Below are 18707 nucleotides of genomic sequence, written 5' to 3'. Positions count from 1 at the left end.
GAAAGAGTGGGGGAAGGAACAAAAGGTATCTGGGTGAAGAGACTTGTATGAGGTCAGGCACCAGAAGAATGGCACAACCGAGATCCTGAATGCCTTACCTCCTGATCCAGTGTCTTATCCAGTGGATAATGCTTTTCTCAGAATTGAAAATAAATTGGATGCTGTCTGCCAAGATGCAGTAATTCCTTACTAGTAAGTCATATCATTCTGGACCAGCTGTATATTACAAGACCATCCCAAAATACAAGTTGTAATTTATTAATTCTGCCTGAGTAAAAGGTTTCCAGTAATACTGTCAGCATTTGCAGTTCTCACTTCAATGAAGCATATTGCGAAGGATGCTTTGTCAGACCTATATATCACTGTCACTCCAGGAGTCAATGCACTGACAGTCTTAGCAGAGGTGGATGTTACAGGATACTGTGAAAGCGATTATGCAAGATGGAAAAGCAGGTTTTTGGAGTCTCACTCCAGCAATGCAGAAATCAGAGGCTTTTAATGGAATTAGCGGAAAAGGGAAGATTTCTTGTACGCATCACCATTATCCCTTGGGATCCTAAAATTACTTGTAAGGAATAATCTCTCCAACTCACTCATAATTTTAGCACTCCTAAGAACTACATATCTTCAGTTCGCCCATAATTTAAACTTCTTTCCTTCAACAGAAACACCACCTGACAGGTCTTAACTAAAAGTGAATGACAGCAATAGCAGCTTACTTAAGTGTGTAAAGGAAATGCATATTTATGAGCACCCAGAGTAATGGTTTATGGACCTCAGAACTCAAGGTGTAGTAATGTCTTGAAGGCATATTAGGAGACACAATTTTACCTTCAAAAGCCAAACCGGGCTACAGCCAGTGATGAGATCCGTGTTTGTGTTAAGATAATAGGATAGAGGAGCCTGGCTAACTTTAAATTTTATCTTTATTTCTCCAGACATACTACTACATCCTTTTCCCTTCCTGAAGGCTCACACAAAAGGAAGTACATGTGTATGCATGTAGCGTATTAAAATAATGGCATCTTACTCCTGACTTCAGGGCTGGACTTGCTGCCTTAGAGGTGAATGTCTGGTATCATTCACAAATACTTCAATATATAATGAAGAATAGCTAGGCCTTACTTCACATCTTCTCTTTAGGCATATAAATTTGTCAAGTAACTTAAATGCTGTATTTTTCCAAACACTCTGCCATCAGAGTGATGGTAATGAGTTTATCTGAGACCTTTTGATTTTATTTAGTCATTCGCACCAGCATCAGTGCTCTGTTGATGTTTTAATGAATAAAGTCAGTCGGTTTCATTAATAATCTTATTTTGAACATGACTATATTATAAACAATTTAAATAGTGAAAGACATGTATTAGGCAATTTATTCAAAGAAATAAGGATTGCTCCCAGCACCATTTTTTCCAAAAGTTTATTCCACAGGATGATCTTTTAAGTACGCTACCTCTTGTAGAAAACATACAAAAGCTGGAAAGACTGCTGAGGAAAATAGTATACCATCTGGAAAACTATTTGATTAGAGCAGATAAAGCATGGAGCTGGTTTCTATTCCTGAATCTTCCATAAAACTACTGTATGACCTTGGGAAATCTCTTTTCCTTGCAAAAAACTCTGAGATCCTGGTCTAATGGTGTAATAGAAGTGAAAAACACTCATGAGTGTTATCTATTAGAGATGATTCTCTGATGGCCTATATTAATTTCTTTTTAAAGATTTTAAAATTACATTTACAAATATAATGAGAAACAATTAAAAAAAGTACCTGAAAAAGTAACCGAATCTGCTACTGACCCTTAAAGTCAATTTCTTATTCATTAAAAATGTGTGTTAAATATTTATAAACCCATGCACAAAGCAATTTCACTTTCTGGAATTAAAAGCATACAAAATTAAACAGAATTAAACAGAAAACTAACTTTCCTATGCCTGTTTCCTCTCAAATTGTTTATATGGGCACTGCTCTGATCACAAAGGTCCTATGTAACCCCACACCCCTCTCTGTCTTCCCTTGCTGAAGAAGTCCCTCTGTGTAGAGTCACCTCGTGTGGTCTAGCACGCGATACAGGACACAGAACTTCAGCCACACACCATTAGGTGACCAATGACTTGGTCCTAGTTCAAGTGCATCTCCTGCGGGCAAGTCCTGATGTGCATCATCAGCAGAGAAAATCCCCCACCTGCCGCGGTGGTGGGCTCCCGACAGACAGGAAAGCCATTGCTCAGGACAGAGGAGAGAGGTTATTTGTAAAGTACCTGAACAGTTCTCTATTAACATTTCTCGCTCTGATTGATTCCGTTCTTTAAACATACCAGAAAGGACACATTTATTATACATAGCATGCAGAGTGAAAAACAGTCAATGCATTTCTTTTTCAGAGTCATTCTTCAGTTCCTTGCAACCTCGAGGTTTTTCTCAGATTCGGAGGGTGTTGTTTTTCTGAATGTCTCATTTTGTAGATAGATAGATATAGAAGCACAGAACAAAACAAAGCCACACACCCTCCCTATAGCCTGTTTTTCAACAGTTCATTTCCTCAGAAGAGACACAACTTCACTTTCAGTAACAACGCAGTCCTTGCGACGGACACACTTTTCCTATATGCAAGAAAAAGCCAGTGGATCTGATTATGTCAAGATCTAAGAATTTAGCAAAGGGATTTTGCATATGCAGAACAGAGGACACTAAATTATTAAAACAAAATTACTGCAACTAACATTTGAGTGAAACATGCATGAAATGAAGATTTGCATCGAGTTACTTCTTAGTTCTTTTGGTGCAAAATCCAAAGGCATGGTGTGGCAGAAATACAATGCTCATTTAATGCTCGTGTTCTAATCAGTAATTTTTTTTTCTTACAGTAAAAGGGCTACAGAGTGTGGCAAAAGGACTCACTGACAGTTCACTCTGTGGTGTGCTAGCGTTTTATTTTTTATTGTTTTTCTCCACAGAAATATCATAAGAAAAATCTTTAGGCACCCACCTGTATTTTTAATACAGATATGGATACTAGCAAGTTCAAAGGCAGGCATTGAAAAGTCAAGGAATAAATATAAAGTTGTCTGCTCCTAACATATATACCTGAATACAGAATTTTATGAATTTTTATCATTTTATAATAATGTATGATGCTCAGAAGACCCTTCCTCTTTCAGTAGCTAAGTAAATATGGATGATAAGACTCATTGATCAAGTTGTATGAAGTGTGGTAAATGAGGCAAGGGACCAATGGAAGATGACAAACGCATTTATGGTTAGGGTAATAGAGGAGGACCAGAATATCTTTTCCTCTCTCAGCCACAAGTTTTGGGTATGACCTTGGACAAGACATTCACATTTTGATACATCAAATGCGCAAGCAGTCCTAGATAACAGTCCTCCTCCTTTTGGGTTATGAAAAGTGCAGAGATTTGATGAGGTAAAACATGGCAATAGTCTTACCTCATTCTTCTCCGAGGCCAGCATCCCACGCCACAATCAAATGGCAGCCTTAGTTGATATGTCCCTGTGATATGGCAGTAACCAACAGTCCACATAAATACATGTGCCTTGATCACTTTCTACTCTAGGTGTTTACCCAGCTATAACCCACTCTAGCCAATATATCGACCTATTCCAAGATTTACTGGGAACAAAGCTCTTTCAATGTCCCCTATACTGGGATGCACTTCCAAGATCTGAGCAATTTTATGCTGAATTTTATTTCAGTAATGCTTAGTGCTGCACACCCACATGAATTGCTTTCAAAATGTGCTAAGCTAGGTTAAAATAATTCTTGCGAAATGACTGATTTTGCATATGCTGTTCAATAAATAGGTGGAGAAGGAAAACTCCACCTAAAGAAAGCACTTCACTCAGCGATGTATGCAGTGGAGATAGCCCATATTACCACGTCCTTACTCCACAACCTCTGGCACCTGCTGTAAACTGTTTCCAAACTCCTCCTACGTACTTACTGAATGAAATATGTTCCCAGGTTCCTTGACAACCTACAAATACTATGTGTTTCTCTTTTCTGCTCCCATGGAGATGAGCTAATTACTAGAAGTATTTCATATGAACTGTTTTTTAGTTTCCCATTGACATTTTTTGATTACAAGAATGCCTGAGTCACATCCTATTCCTACCAGTGGGACATGCTGCAACAGCTAGGGCCAAGGGGTGACATAGGAAAGTCCTGTCAAAGATGTATAACTGGGGATCCTCCAAGAAATTGCACACTATACTTACTACTAGACTGTTAAGTACTGCACTTCTATAATATAAAGAACAAAAAGAGCAGCAACACCAAATGTACACCCAGCAGTTTATTAAAAAACCCCAAAAACAAACAGGAAAGGATGATGCTGTGGAAATGTTTTGATAGTTTCACTACATTATGTTGAGAGCACAGGCACTGAAAAATAAAGGTTAATGTTAATGATCGAAATGTGCCCCTTTTCCCTCATCTCTCTCCTTTCAGCCTGGACTTTCAGCATGAATTTCATATTCTCTTCAACAAAAAGGAAAAAGCCTGTGAAATTCATGACTATGCTTTCAGTTCTCCTGAAACCTTGATTTTGGTGAAAATAGTATTAATTTTTCCACAAGTAAAACTACAGTCAGAAAGTTATGGTAATCCTTCCAAATGCATTTTCTAGCTATAAATATCTCGGAAAGCTGCTCCACTTCACAATGAAACTTTGTCCATATGGAACATATGACTAGGAAGGACTTGGTGAACTACTGAAATCCAGTACTCTCTTAGTGAAGGCACCCATAGCATTCAGTTTTGTTCAAAACTGATCATAGAAAACGATCAGTTGGAAAACAAGTTAGAGCTTTGGATGTTTTTTTTTTTTGTCTTTAGCACTACAAGTAGGACATTACTCAAGAAGCTCAATCTCTTATTGGTAAGAAACTTCTAATTTCCAGCTATGTTTCTTTACGGACAATTTATACACAGTTACAAACTGGATATATATGGACTGTTGTCTTTCCCAAGTGTTTAGTCTCAAAACATTCACTGAGAGGAAACATATTTGTCTTAGCTTGTGTTCAGCTGTGCTAAACAAGGCTCTTCTTGGTCATCCTAGTAGTTCTTTCAGCATCTTTCACTTTCAATTCATCTTCCTTAAACATGGATGAACAAAGCAGTGCTCAGTACTTCAAACACACTGTCTCCAGCACCCTATTTAATGGCTTCAATATTTCTTATCTCTACTTTAAATACCTGCAAGGATAAAACACACTTTTCTTGATTACCGTACTTTGGGTGATCATCAGGAACAAGGGCACCTTTCCTCTAAGATTTCCAGCTGATGAATTGACAGCATTGGCATCGAGCTAGCTTGTCATCAAATTAAAGATATAAGCCATGTTTTAAGATGTTGATGGAACCCACCCTGACATTCCCACATAGCGATGTATGAGAAGTACCATATCATTAGTTTTCTGTTTCATCTGCCCATGCAAAGGAGCATACTGAGCAACTCTGAGAACCTTTCCTGTGGTGGGACTCTATGCCAGTACCACTCTAAGCAAATATTCCCAGCATTTCAGAAACAAATGAACATAATGGCAGAGAATGTCAGAATAATTCAGGACGGAAGGGACCTCTGGAGGTTACCTACTCTAATCAGAAGCTAGGCCAGGCTAACTTTGAAGTTAGATCACATGGCTCAGGTCTTCGTACAATTCAGCTTCAAAAAATTTCCAGAGATGGAAATGCCACAACTTCTCTGGGCAACCTGTATACTGATGTTTAGCCTCCTTTATCATGAAACTTTTCCAAAATTATTACTAAGTCAGCAACACGCACAGTTCTTTGACAGTATTTTGAAAGAGACAACAAACAAATCGTGAAGAAACATAATAAGCCGTTCCAGTACCTAAACTTTATTCATTTTATCTTCACACTTACAGATTGGATTTTCTTCCCAGTTACAAGGATGAGCGTCTGAAATAACTTTGCTAAATTCAGTAGTGTGATACCTGTCCCAAATCTCCACCACCGTAAAATCCAACCTTCCTACTCATGGTCTCTTGACTGTAGGAAGTGTTTCTCTTCAGACTAAAAATTACCTGAAAGGTAGCTGGATAAAGCAAAAAAGTTAACACTACTATGCTTTTTAACTTCTCTTTTTGCATCAGTGATAGAAGTAAGATGGGGAAGACAATCCAATGTGAAGTACATTCTTCCTGCTTTTGCTGCAGCCAAAATATTTTATTCTCCCTCTCTGAAGAGTACATGAAAGCACTTCCCTTTTTGTCCTTTTCATGACGATTACTCATTAGAATTTCATAGTTTTCTCTACACAAACACAACAGGTCATATTTGCTTTTTCCATTAAGCCATTTGGACAGAAAATCTTCCATGGAATATATGCTATGGGGTCTATGGTTTTCCAAGCTGCCTATCAAGATACACGGAGCCTCCTGTGTTACAGACATGAGTCTGATTTTCTTGTAACTCTACCAATCGTTTCCATCTGGTATTGTACTTAACAGGTTGATTTTCTGAGACACTTCACACTATGAAGTATGTTAAGGATTGTACCTTCAGTTCTATTTGATTTGCAATTTATTCAATGTTTCTCCCTGTGCAGTTCATTCTAGTTTGCACAGTCCCCATCTATTCCAGAAAAGACACAGCGGACTGCACCCTATCTTTTCTGGAAAAGTATTTCTTCAGAGATAATCCCACCAGTCATTTCTCTGGGTTTCTTTCTCAGGTTCAGTATGCAAAATACACTATGCTATACCTGAACGTTATGGAAAAGGCTGTGCCAAAAAAAGAACTGCATTCAGGTTTTGTTCTGCCTTCCACATGTATGGAAGACATCATTGTTCATTGCAGGCAGTGTAAAATACCTCTAAAAATACATGGATTTAAACTATCGTAGTTATTATTCATAAAGCAATTCAGCCAGTAGGACTGATCTGACCTACAGAGGCCACTGGACTGAAATCAAAAGTGATTCTAAGAAGTCGGGGGAAGCCTACACAGGAAGCAAATCCTTCTTACACTTCCTAATCGGTTCAATCTGCATGTATACGGAATAAAGACTCCTAGACTCACTCGAGGTATGGCTTGGCTTTGCAATATGTTCAACAGCAATACTGGCTTATGGCACTTGTTGGCCTGAGTCTTGCCACACGCTTCAGTCCCTGCAGTGTGCTGTCCTGCTCTTCGATGCGTATTACCTCAGTTTGTGCATGCAGCCAGATGATGAAGCAGATCAGGGAATTGATTCAACTGAAAAACTGCCCAGCACATCTTTTTCTTCAAGCTGGATCAAAATGGCACACAAACAGCTGTGCCATCCCAGAGGATGGTACAGTATACACTGTGACATGGGGACAGGAACAAGTAGAGAGAGGTAGGTGTTGCTAAAGGTCACCTGTAATGTCAAAATGTACCCTCTGGCTGGCTGCAGGTGTACCAATATATTATACAACGTCAATAGGAACTGGAATTCAATGGTCTGCACTCTCCAATTGTTACAACGGTCCCTGGCACAGTTTGTGCTCAGAGTAGCCCTCTCCCAAGCCATTCCTACACATGGCTCAAGAGTTAACACGGGCCTGGAGCAATTCTCAACAAGCAGTTTGCAAGCAGCCACTCTGTTTTAGGGATGAAAGAGTTTAACAGTATATTCAGGGTCATTCAATGCCAGTTGGCCTCTGTGCCAGAAAGCAGTACCAGGCTTGTTTAACCTACAAGCGCAGACATGAATCACCAGCCCAAATTCAGACTTTTCACCCGTTCAAAGAGAAGCCTACAGAGGTGATTCTTACACATCCCCACTCGACGCCTGCAGAACTCCTAGGAGGCCCCACCTGCATTCTACTTTAACTCAAAACTCCTTCCAGCTCTTCAGTGACAGTGACTGAAGGTCCCTCAGGCCAGGTCTACACAAACAGTTGCACACTCTGCCTATGCTGTGAACTGGTTAAGTGCAAGCCAACTTAAACCAGGAGATGCACTGCCATAATACACAGCATTGTGGCCAAGTTAATTAGCACTGCTAAGAGGCAGGTCAACACAAGCACTTTGGACCTCAAGAGGTCCAAAGCTGAGGGATTTAACACACCCTCTGAGTTCAGACTTACTCACAACAGCTTCAGTGAATCTGGGCCATGCTCTCATCAGTGTGCCGTAACCTTGAGCTGAAGGGACCATGTCTAATGCTGAGACAGTGTTTCACTCCATATGCTAGTTCATTATCCAGCTCCTCTCTGTTTTGACTGCCAACAAATAATGATGTTTTTCAACACTTCTCCACTAGGAACTGAATGCACAAACATCGCATCATAAATGCCACCCAACATCTGCCAGGCAGTTACCATCTTCCCATGACTATCACCTAGGCTGAACCTAAGCAAGTGATTTAGTGACGAGCTGTGTCAAATCCTTTTACCTATCACACTTTAGATCATGCAAACCCCAATTCTTATGAACAAGAAAGTCCACAGGTATTCGGTTAAAATACCATAGGAAAGTTAATTCTAACCAAAAAACCCACGCATTCTAAAATTACTGTTACTTTGTTAATGAAAAATCAAATATCACAGTCAAGGGTATCAGTATGCTACAAAACTTAGAGCACCAATGCAGATATGCTGATATTGATAAGATACTCACAGAAAATAAACTAAGGAAAAGGCAGGCTTTTTCCACCTTTCCTATATAACAGGCAGTCAAAACTCTTGAATATATTATTATTTAATATATGAGCTATTTTAGAACAGCACCAATAGCTTAGCAGAGCAAAACTCACTCAGTTGGTCCGATGGTAAATAGGGTATCTATGTAGCTGGGATGATGACAAGGACCAGATTTCAAGCAAAGTATTTCAGAGATTAAACAGATTAGTGACTTGCCTTATATTATCTGTAAATTTATTAACTGCAACCAGAGCACTCAATCAGGGCAGAGTATTTATTTCCCACATTCCACTTCTTATTGTAGAGCTTTTTGTTCACTTCATGGTGCTTTGCTGTACTGATCCAACTGCTACACAAATGAAACATCTCAAAATAACTTTGAATGTGTGAATACTTTCAATAGTGCTTATTTTTAATCAGCCTTTACCATCGAGTAAAAGCAAAAGCTAGTCGCATGATGTTTGCAATTTCTGTAACTGTAATTCAAATCAAGCAACTGCCTTTTTACATTTTCATTCCAGCAGTTTGAGCTTACTAAGATCATTATCCCGCTGCCCTATTACTTCATTTCCCATCCAACACTTAAAGCCTGCAAGTAATATGTAGGGCCTAGCAGACAATCCCATAAATAGTTCAAGACCTTGAAAACCACAATGTAGCCAGTTCCTAACTTTCTTCCAAAATAAGGCATAATAGACGCGAAAGCTTCCACTGAAAAAATATTTTTAATACAAATCAGTTACAGAAATCCCTGACAACATGCAATTAATGGACCGCATGATAGCAATCACCAATGTGAACAAATTCATTACAAAAGCCAGATGACTGTTCTATGGTCATGCTTACCCTGAACACAGACATCCAACGCATTTTTTTAAGGCCATAAATAGGTGCAACACCTGCTGAACTACATAATGCACATGGTCATGTCCTGAAGCATGAAATACAGAAGTCCCTTCAGTTAAACCTCTTGAATTGAGCCAAGGGGACTCTATGTCTTTCTTCTTAGACCAGTGTCCCCTGCAACGCTCCCCAGATCCCTTGCTGCCTTCATTTCTGCTAGTCCAGACAGCGGAGGAGCAGCGGAGGTTTAACAGACTGCCACCCTCCATTGCGGGACAATGGCTGGACAAAACTGCACCAGAAAAAATAGCGCTACACCTCATAGCACTGTAACTGAAGAAATGCTGTTACAAGTATGCATTAGGTCCACCTTAAACATCTATCAAGCACATCTTGGTAGATGCACGTGCACTGGGCATTTCATTCTTATGCCTTCTGCACTGCTGCCTTATGATGAAATAAGAGGAAATCACATTTGTAGTTCACTGCCCAACTCTCCTTGCATTTATATTGACATAATATTACCTACAAATATAAGCACAGGCACCACACGCAGAGAATGCATATATATGAACACTGTATACAGAGAAAAATTATGTCTGAGATTTTTTAGAAATGGGTGTCTAAAGTTAGATTTACAGATTCACATTGAGATATGAGTACTTTGAAGTCCACCCTTCACACATATGAGCCAAGATTTTCAAAGCCTGGTGAAAGAATTTCTAAAAATGTTAAACTGCTCTGCCTCTGAATGTAATATATACATACTTATGTGTCTACAGTGAAATTTTTATGTATTTTGGAGAGGATGCAAAGAGGTTGTTTTAGGTTGATTTTTTTGCCTGCAGAAATGAATCCATTGAAGAATGGATCAGAAGCTGAGAGTAAGTACAAGCACAAATACGTATCATTGCAGGAGCCCTGTAGACACCAGATACCTTACAGGAATTGCAAGTGCTTGAAATAACACCATGTTGAAACGCAGTTCAGCAATTGGAAACAGCGTGTCAAATTTCACTCTCATGTACACCTATAAAAAAATTCGTAGCAACTCCACTGATTGAAATGGTGATATTGTTGATGAGATTAAAATAAGAGCAGACTATGAGCCTCCATCTGTATATAAGTACTAAACGAGTGTAGTATAAACGTATAGTAAAAGTAGTGTAATCAAACAAGTTCAAAGAAACCCTAGGCTTTTGCTGTGGAGACAGGATGGGAGCCAAGGGTTAAATACACCACCTTCCTCCTTAGCATCTCTGCACGGTGTATGTACACGCTCCCACAGCCCCCTGGCTCTGCAGCCACCCCTCCCATCCCTGCTCAGGCTGGGGCTGCGTCTGCCTGGCAAATGAAAACTAAATCATATCCACGCAAACACAAGTACATATCCAGATCTACCACCACCTTTTATGCTCTAAGCCAAGGCAATAAAATATAGCTTTACTGCTTTGGATTTTAAAAAATAAGTGATCACATACTGTATGTGCTTAAAATCCATCATCAGCCTTCACAGAACATATTTAAAAACATCCTAATCATCACAAAATGTGGATTAAATTAGTACAGCCAGACTAGGCTTCACTTCACAGCAGTGTTTTCCTCAGCTGCTCCTGCTTTAGTTTCCAAGAAGTGATGCCACTGGCACAAAACTGAACTCAAAACAGTAATCACTGACCAAAAGATCTAGTTCAATTTTTATGATAAAGAAATTCATTCTTCATAAAACCTCCTCCCAAACAAAAGAAAAGGGACTACACGTGGTATCCGTGGCATATCACTGTGAAGTACAAAACTCAGCATAGGAAAAGATTCCAAAACTTGCCAACAGTCACACATAATAGCAAAAGGAGGAGTTTTTTCCTACTTCTCTTTATTATGTGCTTAATAGAACATTTTTATTAGAAAAATTCAAGAAAGTAAATTTAATGTTCCATACGCAAAAAACAAAGGGCACCCTGTGCACTGGAACTGCCTATTTCTTGGGTTGTTTTTACACTCTAAAATAGTAGGAGAGGTCTCTTCCCTTTTTGTCTCAACTTAGAATAGCAAGTATTTGTTTCTGTACTTTTCCCCTCCCTAGCTTTCCCCCAATAAATAGGTGACTGACATCAAATACAGGGGAAAAAAAAAGATGCCTAATTAAAAAAATAGGTTGGAGAATTTTCATTCCATTGATATCCGTCCTGCTACATCTTTGCTTGTGACAGCAGAGAGCAATCTCGATGATGCAAATGCTGCCTTCTGGTCCTATGCCTTTTCTTAACAGACAAAAGATATAGGAATTCCTGTTTTGTGACCAAATGGTGCTATTTTGAAAATTTCAACACAAATTCAGTCCAAACATTTTTTGCTGTTGCTGCTGTTGCTATTGTTTCAGAAATGAAATCTAAAATTTTGATGCTGATAACAAACATTTCCAAAACGAAACAAAACAATCACATACTTCAAAGTATGTAGTCAAAATGTAACTTTTCCTTTTTTTGAGCTGAAAAGGAAGACTGTTAGTGGACAGTTTGATTTGAGTGTGTAATGGCACTACTCAGGATAAGGAAGGCAGAGGGACATTAACTCTCTAAAAAAATAGAGAAAGTGAACAACAACGGAAAACAGAGAAAAAGGTGAGGTGGTAGAGAGTAAAGACACTTCTTTAGGCAGGTGGAGATGGCAATCTGCCACAAGAAGGGCTTCCCTCTGGAGGCAGGGAGGCAACAGGTCCATGCTAACGATTGAGCTGGTAGCTGGAGGTGGGAACCCCAGAGACATTCTTGCTGCCACTAGTCTCCATCCATCCATCTCGCCAAGGTCTATTCCTTCATATTGTCAGTGCAACCGTGTTACCACAAACAGCTCTGGTTTGGAAGACTGGGACACAATCACCCAGCTGACAGCTGAGCTACTCTGTGCAGGAGGCTGGGAGGCAACAGAGCCCAGCTCTGCCCACCACACTCACCCTGAGAGACAAGCTCTTCTCCATCTCATCGGGGCTACAGTGGGACCGTAACCCTTGGCACTAGGATGAGGTGACTTTCTTCTGGACGAGTCACCAGTTTCCAACACCGAGGAGTTTTAAAAAAGGGGCGGCTTTACCCACAGGGTTTTATCTGATAGTTCAGGTGGGCAGTGCTCTCTCCCCTCCTGCGCTGCTACAGCCAGGGTCTCAAGACTCCCACCCCGTCCCCTTCACTGCCCCATTCCTCTGTGTGTGCTATGCCAATTATCACCACCTCCACCACTGAGCCATCATGCTCAGCCTAGCACCTTGTGCTTTCCAAAACAAAAAGAGAATTTATTTTCATTCATAATTTTTACTCCTTCCCAGGGGATGTGAGGAGCTTTGTTTACTCCAGAGATCCCCTGGGTTACGCCTATATAAGCTCCAGCCCCTAAAGGATCAAGCCAGCAAGTCAGAAGATACAGAGCAGACAATAAGCAGACCTTTGAGTCTACAAATTGGAGGTTGAATGATTGGCAAACAACCTCTCCTCATGAAAAATTATGCTACAGCAACACAATAGTAATGGGAGCCAAAAGTATGTCTATTCCTGATTTGTAGACCAGGTTTTAGTTATGCTATAATCCTCTCAGTATGCCTGCTTAGGATCCCGCAATCACACAAGTCATGAACACTACCCACAAATCCTGCAGCTTCCATGCCGAGCAAGCGACACACCAGATGAAGAAGGATGGAAAATATACATGTGGAATTGTTCTGGGAACTTAAAGCACACATAACAGTAAACAAAGCAAATATGGTGCAAAACCTGTTGCTATTTTCACAGCATTTGTGGAGCAAAGCTGCATAAATGCAGAAAGATGCATACTGCCTCACACCTTTCCTCCGATCCCAGCAAATTAAGCACAGCAGCACAAACAGCAGCAGTGAGAAGGAAACACTATGCAGAAGAGCTGCCCCGTTTGCTGCTGCGCTACAGGTATATGTTTGGGTATGTGGGAGAGAGCTGAAAAAAGAGTGTTAAAATTACTTTTCCTTATGCCTCCTCCAGAGCCTCAGCTGCTCACGGGAAACTGAACAGGGAGAGATTCCCTCGGCGCCGTCCTCCCTCCTCCAGGCACAGCCTAAGCCAGTTTGAAGAAGCCACTTTGCTGCTGTTGTTCCCTGTCGCACTTGGGGACAGTCTTCACGAAGCTAGCGGCAGCCTAAAAGGCTGCCTCTGCTCCCTGCGGAAAAGGCAGTGCCGTTGCCGGATACCAGAGCACGTGCTGAACGAGAGGCACTACAGACAAATTTTGGCTGGTGGCAGGAGAGATGGCTGAAAGCCAGCTGACAGAGAAGAGCAATATCAATCTCTATGCCGGGGGAATCCTCTGAAAATGCTACTGAAGCAAACACCAAACGCTAACGGCACAGCGGCAAACAAGACACGAGTGATCCTAAGCTCACGGAGGAGAGAAAAAGGCAAATGGCTGAACCGAAGTGATCAACACGAACTTGAACCGTGGCACAGGGCAAACATGTGGTGTGCCGTATGGAAACTCAGAACAAAACAGAAAGCTTGGAACAAAATGAAATTAAAAATCTGCTTTTATTTCAAATTACTCCACTAAACATCTAACTGAAAATTGTCTTGGAAGTTGACGTGACTTTGTGACATGTTGTTCTTTGAAGACTGCCATTTTCTATCAAAAAAAAAGGTATTAAAAATGTTTCAATCTGGTTACCTTCTATCCAGCACGGCTAGAAAACTTTAAATCATGAGCTAAAAACTAACACCACACCATTAGTCAGCAAGAAATAGCTGTTCAGCCAGCATCCATCATAATATTTTTAAGAATCCATAGATACCGAACGCCTAGAAAGGAAGGACGGCAACCACTCCAAGCATGGATTTAGAACTTCAAAAAAATTAATTTATCAAACCCGTTTAAAGACAGGCCCCATGCAGCCTCCCTTTGCCCACTGTTTTTAGATATAACCTATCCAGGAAAGGGTGATCAAACATCTGTCTCCAAAACAGATGAGCCTTCTGCCTCTCTTCTCCTACAAACAAGAATGACCCTCCCATAAGCTACACAGTCCTGGAGTATGATGGCGTTCTGTATTCTGGGAGGTCTTCCGCTGAACAGCCTCACACTAAAGCATCCCTGCAAAAGTACCTAAGCTGCCAAATCGAGGGCTTATTTGATGAATGGATTTTCAGAAAAAATTGAAATTCTTCCTGTATAATTTCTAATAAGTATCTGAATTAAATCAGATCATGAAGAATTAGATCAAGAGGAGTGAAAATTAAGAATCTGGAGCATCTCTCCCATGAGGAAAGGCTGAGAGACCTGGGACTATTTACCCAGGAGAAGAGAAGGCTCAGGGGAAACCTCATCAATGTATATAAATACCTGAAGAGAGGGTGCAAAGAGGACAGAGCCAGGCTCTTCTCAGTGGTGCCCAGTGACAGGACCAGAGGCAATGGGCACACACTGAAACACATAAGGAAAAAACCTTTTACTTTGAGGGTGGTCAAACACAGGAACAGGTTGTCCAGAGAGGTTGTGGAGTTCCCCTCCTTGGAGATATTCAAAAGCCATCTGGACATAGTCCTGGGCAACTAGCTCTAGGTGGCCCTGCTTGAGCAGGCGGGTTGGATCAGATGACCTCCAGGGGTCCCTGCCAACCTCAACCATCCTGTGATTCTGTGATAAATAGATGAATTATCATCACTTATGCAAAACTATATAAAAAGAAAAAAAATCAAGAAGTAATGGCAAGAAATGAAAGATTTCCATATTCATTATGGCCAGAAAAGTTCTTTATTGGACAGTATTTGTCAATAATAGACCTATTTGTCCTATAATAGACCTAAAGGCATAATGACACTAGAGGGATAGCTCCACTAAGCTCAGCTACGAGGCCTAAAGCTAGCCCAAAATGCTTATATGTAAAACTCAAACATGCCCGCAACATTACAGTATAAAACCGTATCCATAAATTTTCAACTCCCCCCTCTCACATTCATTAAGTTCACTGGTGAGATCAGAGAACTAATTTCCATTGGCAAACTCTATGGCTATATCAGTGAATGACCAGAGTGGGAGCTGAAACAACCATCATCAGAGCAAAAGGCAGTGGATAGTCTATTTTAGTTCTTGCTCTCTGTCCTCTAAGGAATACTACAATCACAGAAACACCTCCTAGGCTATATAGTTTATTTGCCTGCCAGTGTGAGATTCTTCCCTACGATAATTTTAACACTTGCTTTTGCCCAGTTAAGAGCAATGTGTCGCATCTAAGGAAAATGAGCTTATTACGAGCCCCCCTTAGACACTGGGTTTTGTAGTACCCAACGGATCATGGTGCTGCATCGTATAACAGGGAAGGTGCCAAATTGTTCAGACAACATGCTAGCCCGAAACCGGAGAGTCAGCAACATAACAGGATCCCTCTGAGTGCTGGGCCCCGATACAAATATTCTTGCCCCCTTGCTGCAGCACAGTGTCCTCTCCCCTGCTCAAGGCACAGTTGATCAGTCCTGGCATCTCACGGGTGTGAGACATGCAACCGCGGTGCGGCGCGGTAGTAATGTGCAAGAAATAGCCCAAGCTGTGAAAGAGCGGGAGGTAATTTTGTGAGTCTCATACTTAGATGCAGCTTTACACCCCCCTGGTCCTGCAGCAGCCCAGCCTGCTCTCCAGAGATCCCGGTGGAGATCACCAGGATCTTTCACCCTGCGGAGGACTTCAAAAACCAACTCCAACCGTGGTCACCTGAAGGTGTTCACAAAAGGAAGAAAAGCAACCCTAAAGGCGGTGGCTGAAAAAGAAGTGACCGCGATGAAAAACATGCGGAGAAAATGCCAGAAGGCTGATGCAATCATCCTCTCTCCAAAGACCCAGTTACACAGGATGAGTTGTCCCGAAGATGAGCCGCAGGGCTCCCACTTCTCACCAAACCCATTTGGGTGAACTATTTGCGGAGTCATCTTCAGCTGGGTAATAGTTTCCTTGCAAGGTTTTCTATACGAAACCTAAATCACACAAAAACGGAGAGCCCATCTATTTAAACAATTTTCCAATATATCTATGTCCCATCTGTAAAGGTACTCGGAATTTTTCAGCCACGTTTCTAACTATCTCAGAGAATGAACCAAGGAAGCCAGCCACACAAGCCCCCCAAGATTAGGAAATATAGAGCATTCCACAGCTACCTAAAACAAATAAAATACAAAATAGTCCCTTACTTTAAATGCAGAAAAGACCACTAAAACAGTTATCTTAAAATAATAAGGCAGCACTAAAAAAATTAAGACATGATAAAAATAAGATTGTTCACATACCCCTCGCTCTTTCACCATGAGAATGTACATTATAAACAGCCTTTTTTTCCCCAGACACTTGCTATTTTTCTGCATATTTAAACACAGATGTGGGTGCTTAGCAACTGTAAAACAAAGTCATTTACTTAAATAACTGAGTATAGATTAAGGTACTTCATTTTATATACGTACTTTTAAAATATTGTGTCTGTTTTATAATATTATTTAACACCTAGAGAGACAGAATCCTCATATATGGGTTCCAAAAATAAGTCACTTACCTTTGCACTTAAGCAAAGAAATAGGGATTTGAGTCTGCTCTGTAGGTGTCTGTGCAATTGTACATGTGTGCATTCGTGTGTGTGCATGTGCGTGCTTTGTATACAAGTTACATACATATACAACGGGCAAGAACAGAAAAAGATGTAGGAAAATAAACGATTAACATGTTAAAAGTGTTAGTGTGAATAAATGCAGTTATACAATGTTAAGGTCTGTATCATTCAGTGTATCAAAAATTGTTATGAATCAGGAAAAGTATTTTACTAGAAATGCCCTTTTAAACTGGAGACAAACAGGAAAATCAGGAAAGTTCCAACATTTCAGAAACATTGTGGAGCCACTGCACTGCAGTATTTCACTAGTATTTCCAAACACAGAACATGAACTTTTTCAAGTTACTCGAAACACTGTCTTCATAAAAGGTTTTGCTGAACGAATTAGTCAACAGTATATAAAAAATGTTTCCCTGGAGTGCGCATTATTTTGCACCACTCGCAAGCAAAAAAGTTTTTGAAGAGGAATAATACATTTTGTTACACTAATTGGTCTGGCTGACAAAAACAGAGATTTTTTTTAAGCATACAAACTTTTCTTCAGATCTCTTACCTATTTGTTTCCTGTACTGGTCAACAGGAGTCCTTGCTGTAGAGGCATCTTTTCTACCCATCGTTTGCAATCCAAAAATCACTGTCAGTATCAGAAAAAAAAAATGCATTATTCCTAAATAAGTTACTAAGGAAATCAATGACTTATAACATCAGAAAAAAACTGTAACGAGCAACATTTACATGATTATACACAAAGATGTAAGCCTTCCCAGAGTACAATGAGACACTGAAGTTAATCATCACTATTCTGAAGATTATTAGATAAACTCTAAACATACCTTTTTCCCCATTGCATGGGTTATTAACATTACAGAACGCCTGTTAGTTTGAATAAAAAAAGGAAAAAAAAAAGGATTTAAACTGATTGCACTCTCATTCAGCATTCGGTACCACTGAATTACATTCCTATATAATTTTTTTCTTTAGTAAACCAGGGATTGAATGTAGTATTGTGAGCTGCTTCTATTGTTGGCAAACACATTTACACTACGCCTGGGAGTCTGAGGCAGGATCAGGCACGTGCGCATCCACAGGTGTAATGGCTCAGGAAACCCACCTGCAGACGCAGCCCTCCAGCCACCCTGAGCAAAAGAAAGGAACCGATACTTAAAACACAGGAACCCCACACTGTCCTACCTTCCCGTCATGGGCTCTAGAGATCTGCGAATGAAAAGAAAGTGGAGAATGAAGGTGAGAGCTGGGGCTGTGCCCAATTTACACCTCTCTGCCAAAGTATTGAGAGTTTAAATCACCTTCAAAGCATTTAGGTAAAAACCATCCTGATTCTTGAATGGGCTTCTCACGGTGCACAGCGCAAGCAGGTGGTGCTAGGATTCCACAGGGAACTGCACTATCATTCATCCAAAGATGCTCTTTTTGGTAATTTGGTGCTCCCACACCATCCGTGTAACTGAACAAGCCTCATCTGAGTAGTGTTCTAGCAAACCCCTGATATACCCATTTAATGTGCAAAACCTTACGGTCTCTTATCCATCCCCTCACAGGGCTGCCACTCAAAAGATACAGTAAGATTCTACAACATGCTCA

At 40.5% G+C, this 18707-nt stretch overlaps 1 protein-coding gene across 1 annotated transcript in view; it reads right to left on the bottom strand.

The window, feature by feature from the left end:
• The window catches only part of TRIQK (triple QxxK/R motif containing), a 30551-nt gene extending 12832 nt beyond the window's left edge, over positions 1-17719 (bottom strand). The window contains exon 1 of the mRNA XM_009586210.1: positions 17659-17719. Within this exon, the coding sequence (XP_009584505.1) occupies positions 17659-17719 (61 nt within the window). The remainder of the gene's footprint in view (positions 1-17658) is intronic.
• Between the last annotated feature and the right edge of the window lie 988 nt (positions 17720-18707).

This window comes from Fulmarus glacialis, unplaced genomic scaffold, assembly GCF_000690835.1.
Source record: "Fulmarus glacialis isolate BGI_N327 unplaced genomic scaffold, ASM69083v1 scaffold40029, whole genome shotgun sequence".
Lineage (NCBI taxonomy): Eukaryota > Metazoa > Chordata > Aves > Procellariiformes > Procellariidae > Fulmarus > Fulmarus glacialis.
Note: the sequence above shows the minus strand (reverse complement) of the source record. Positions and strands in the feature narration are given on the sequence as shown.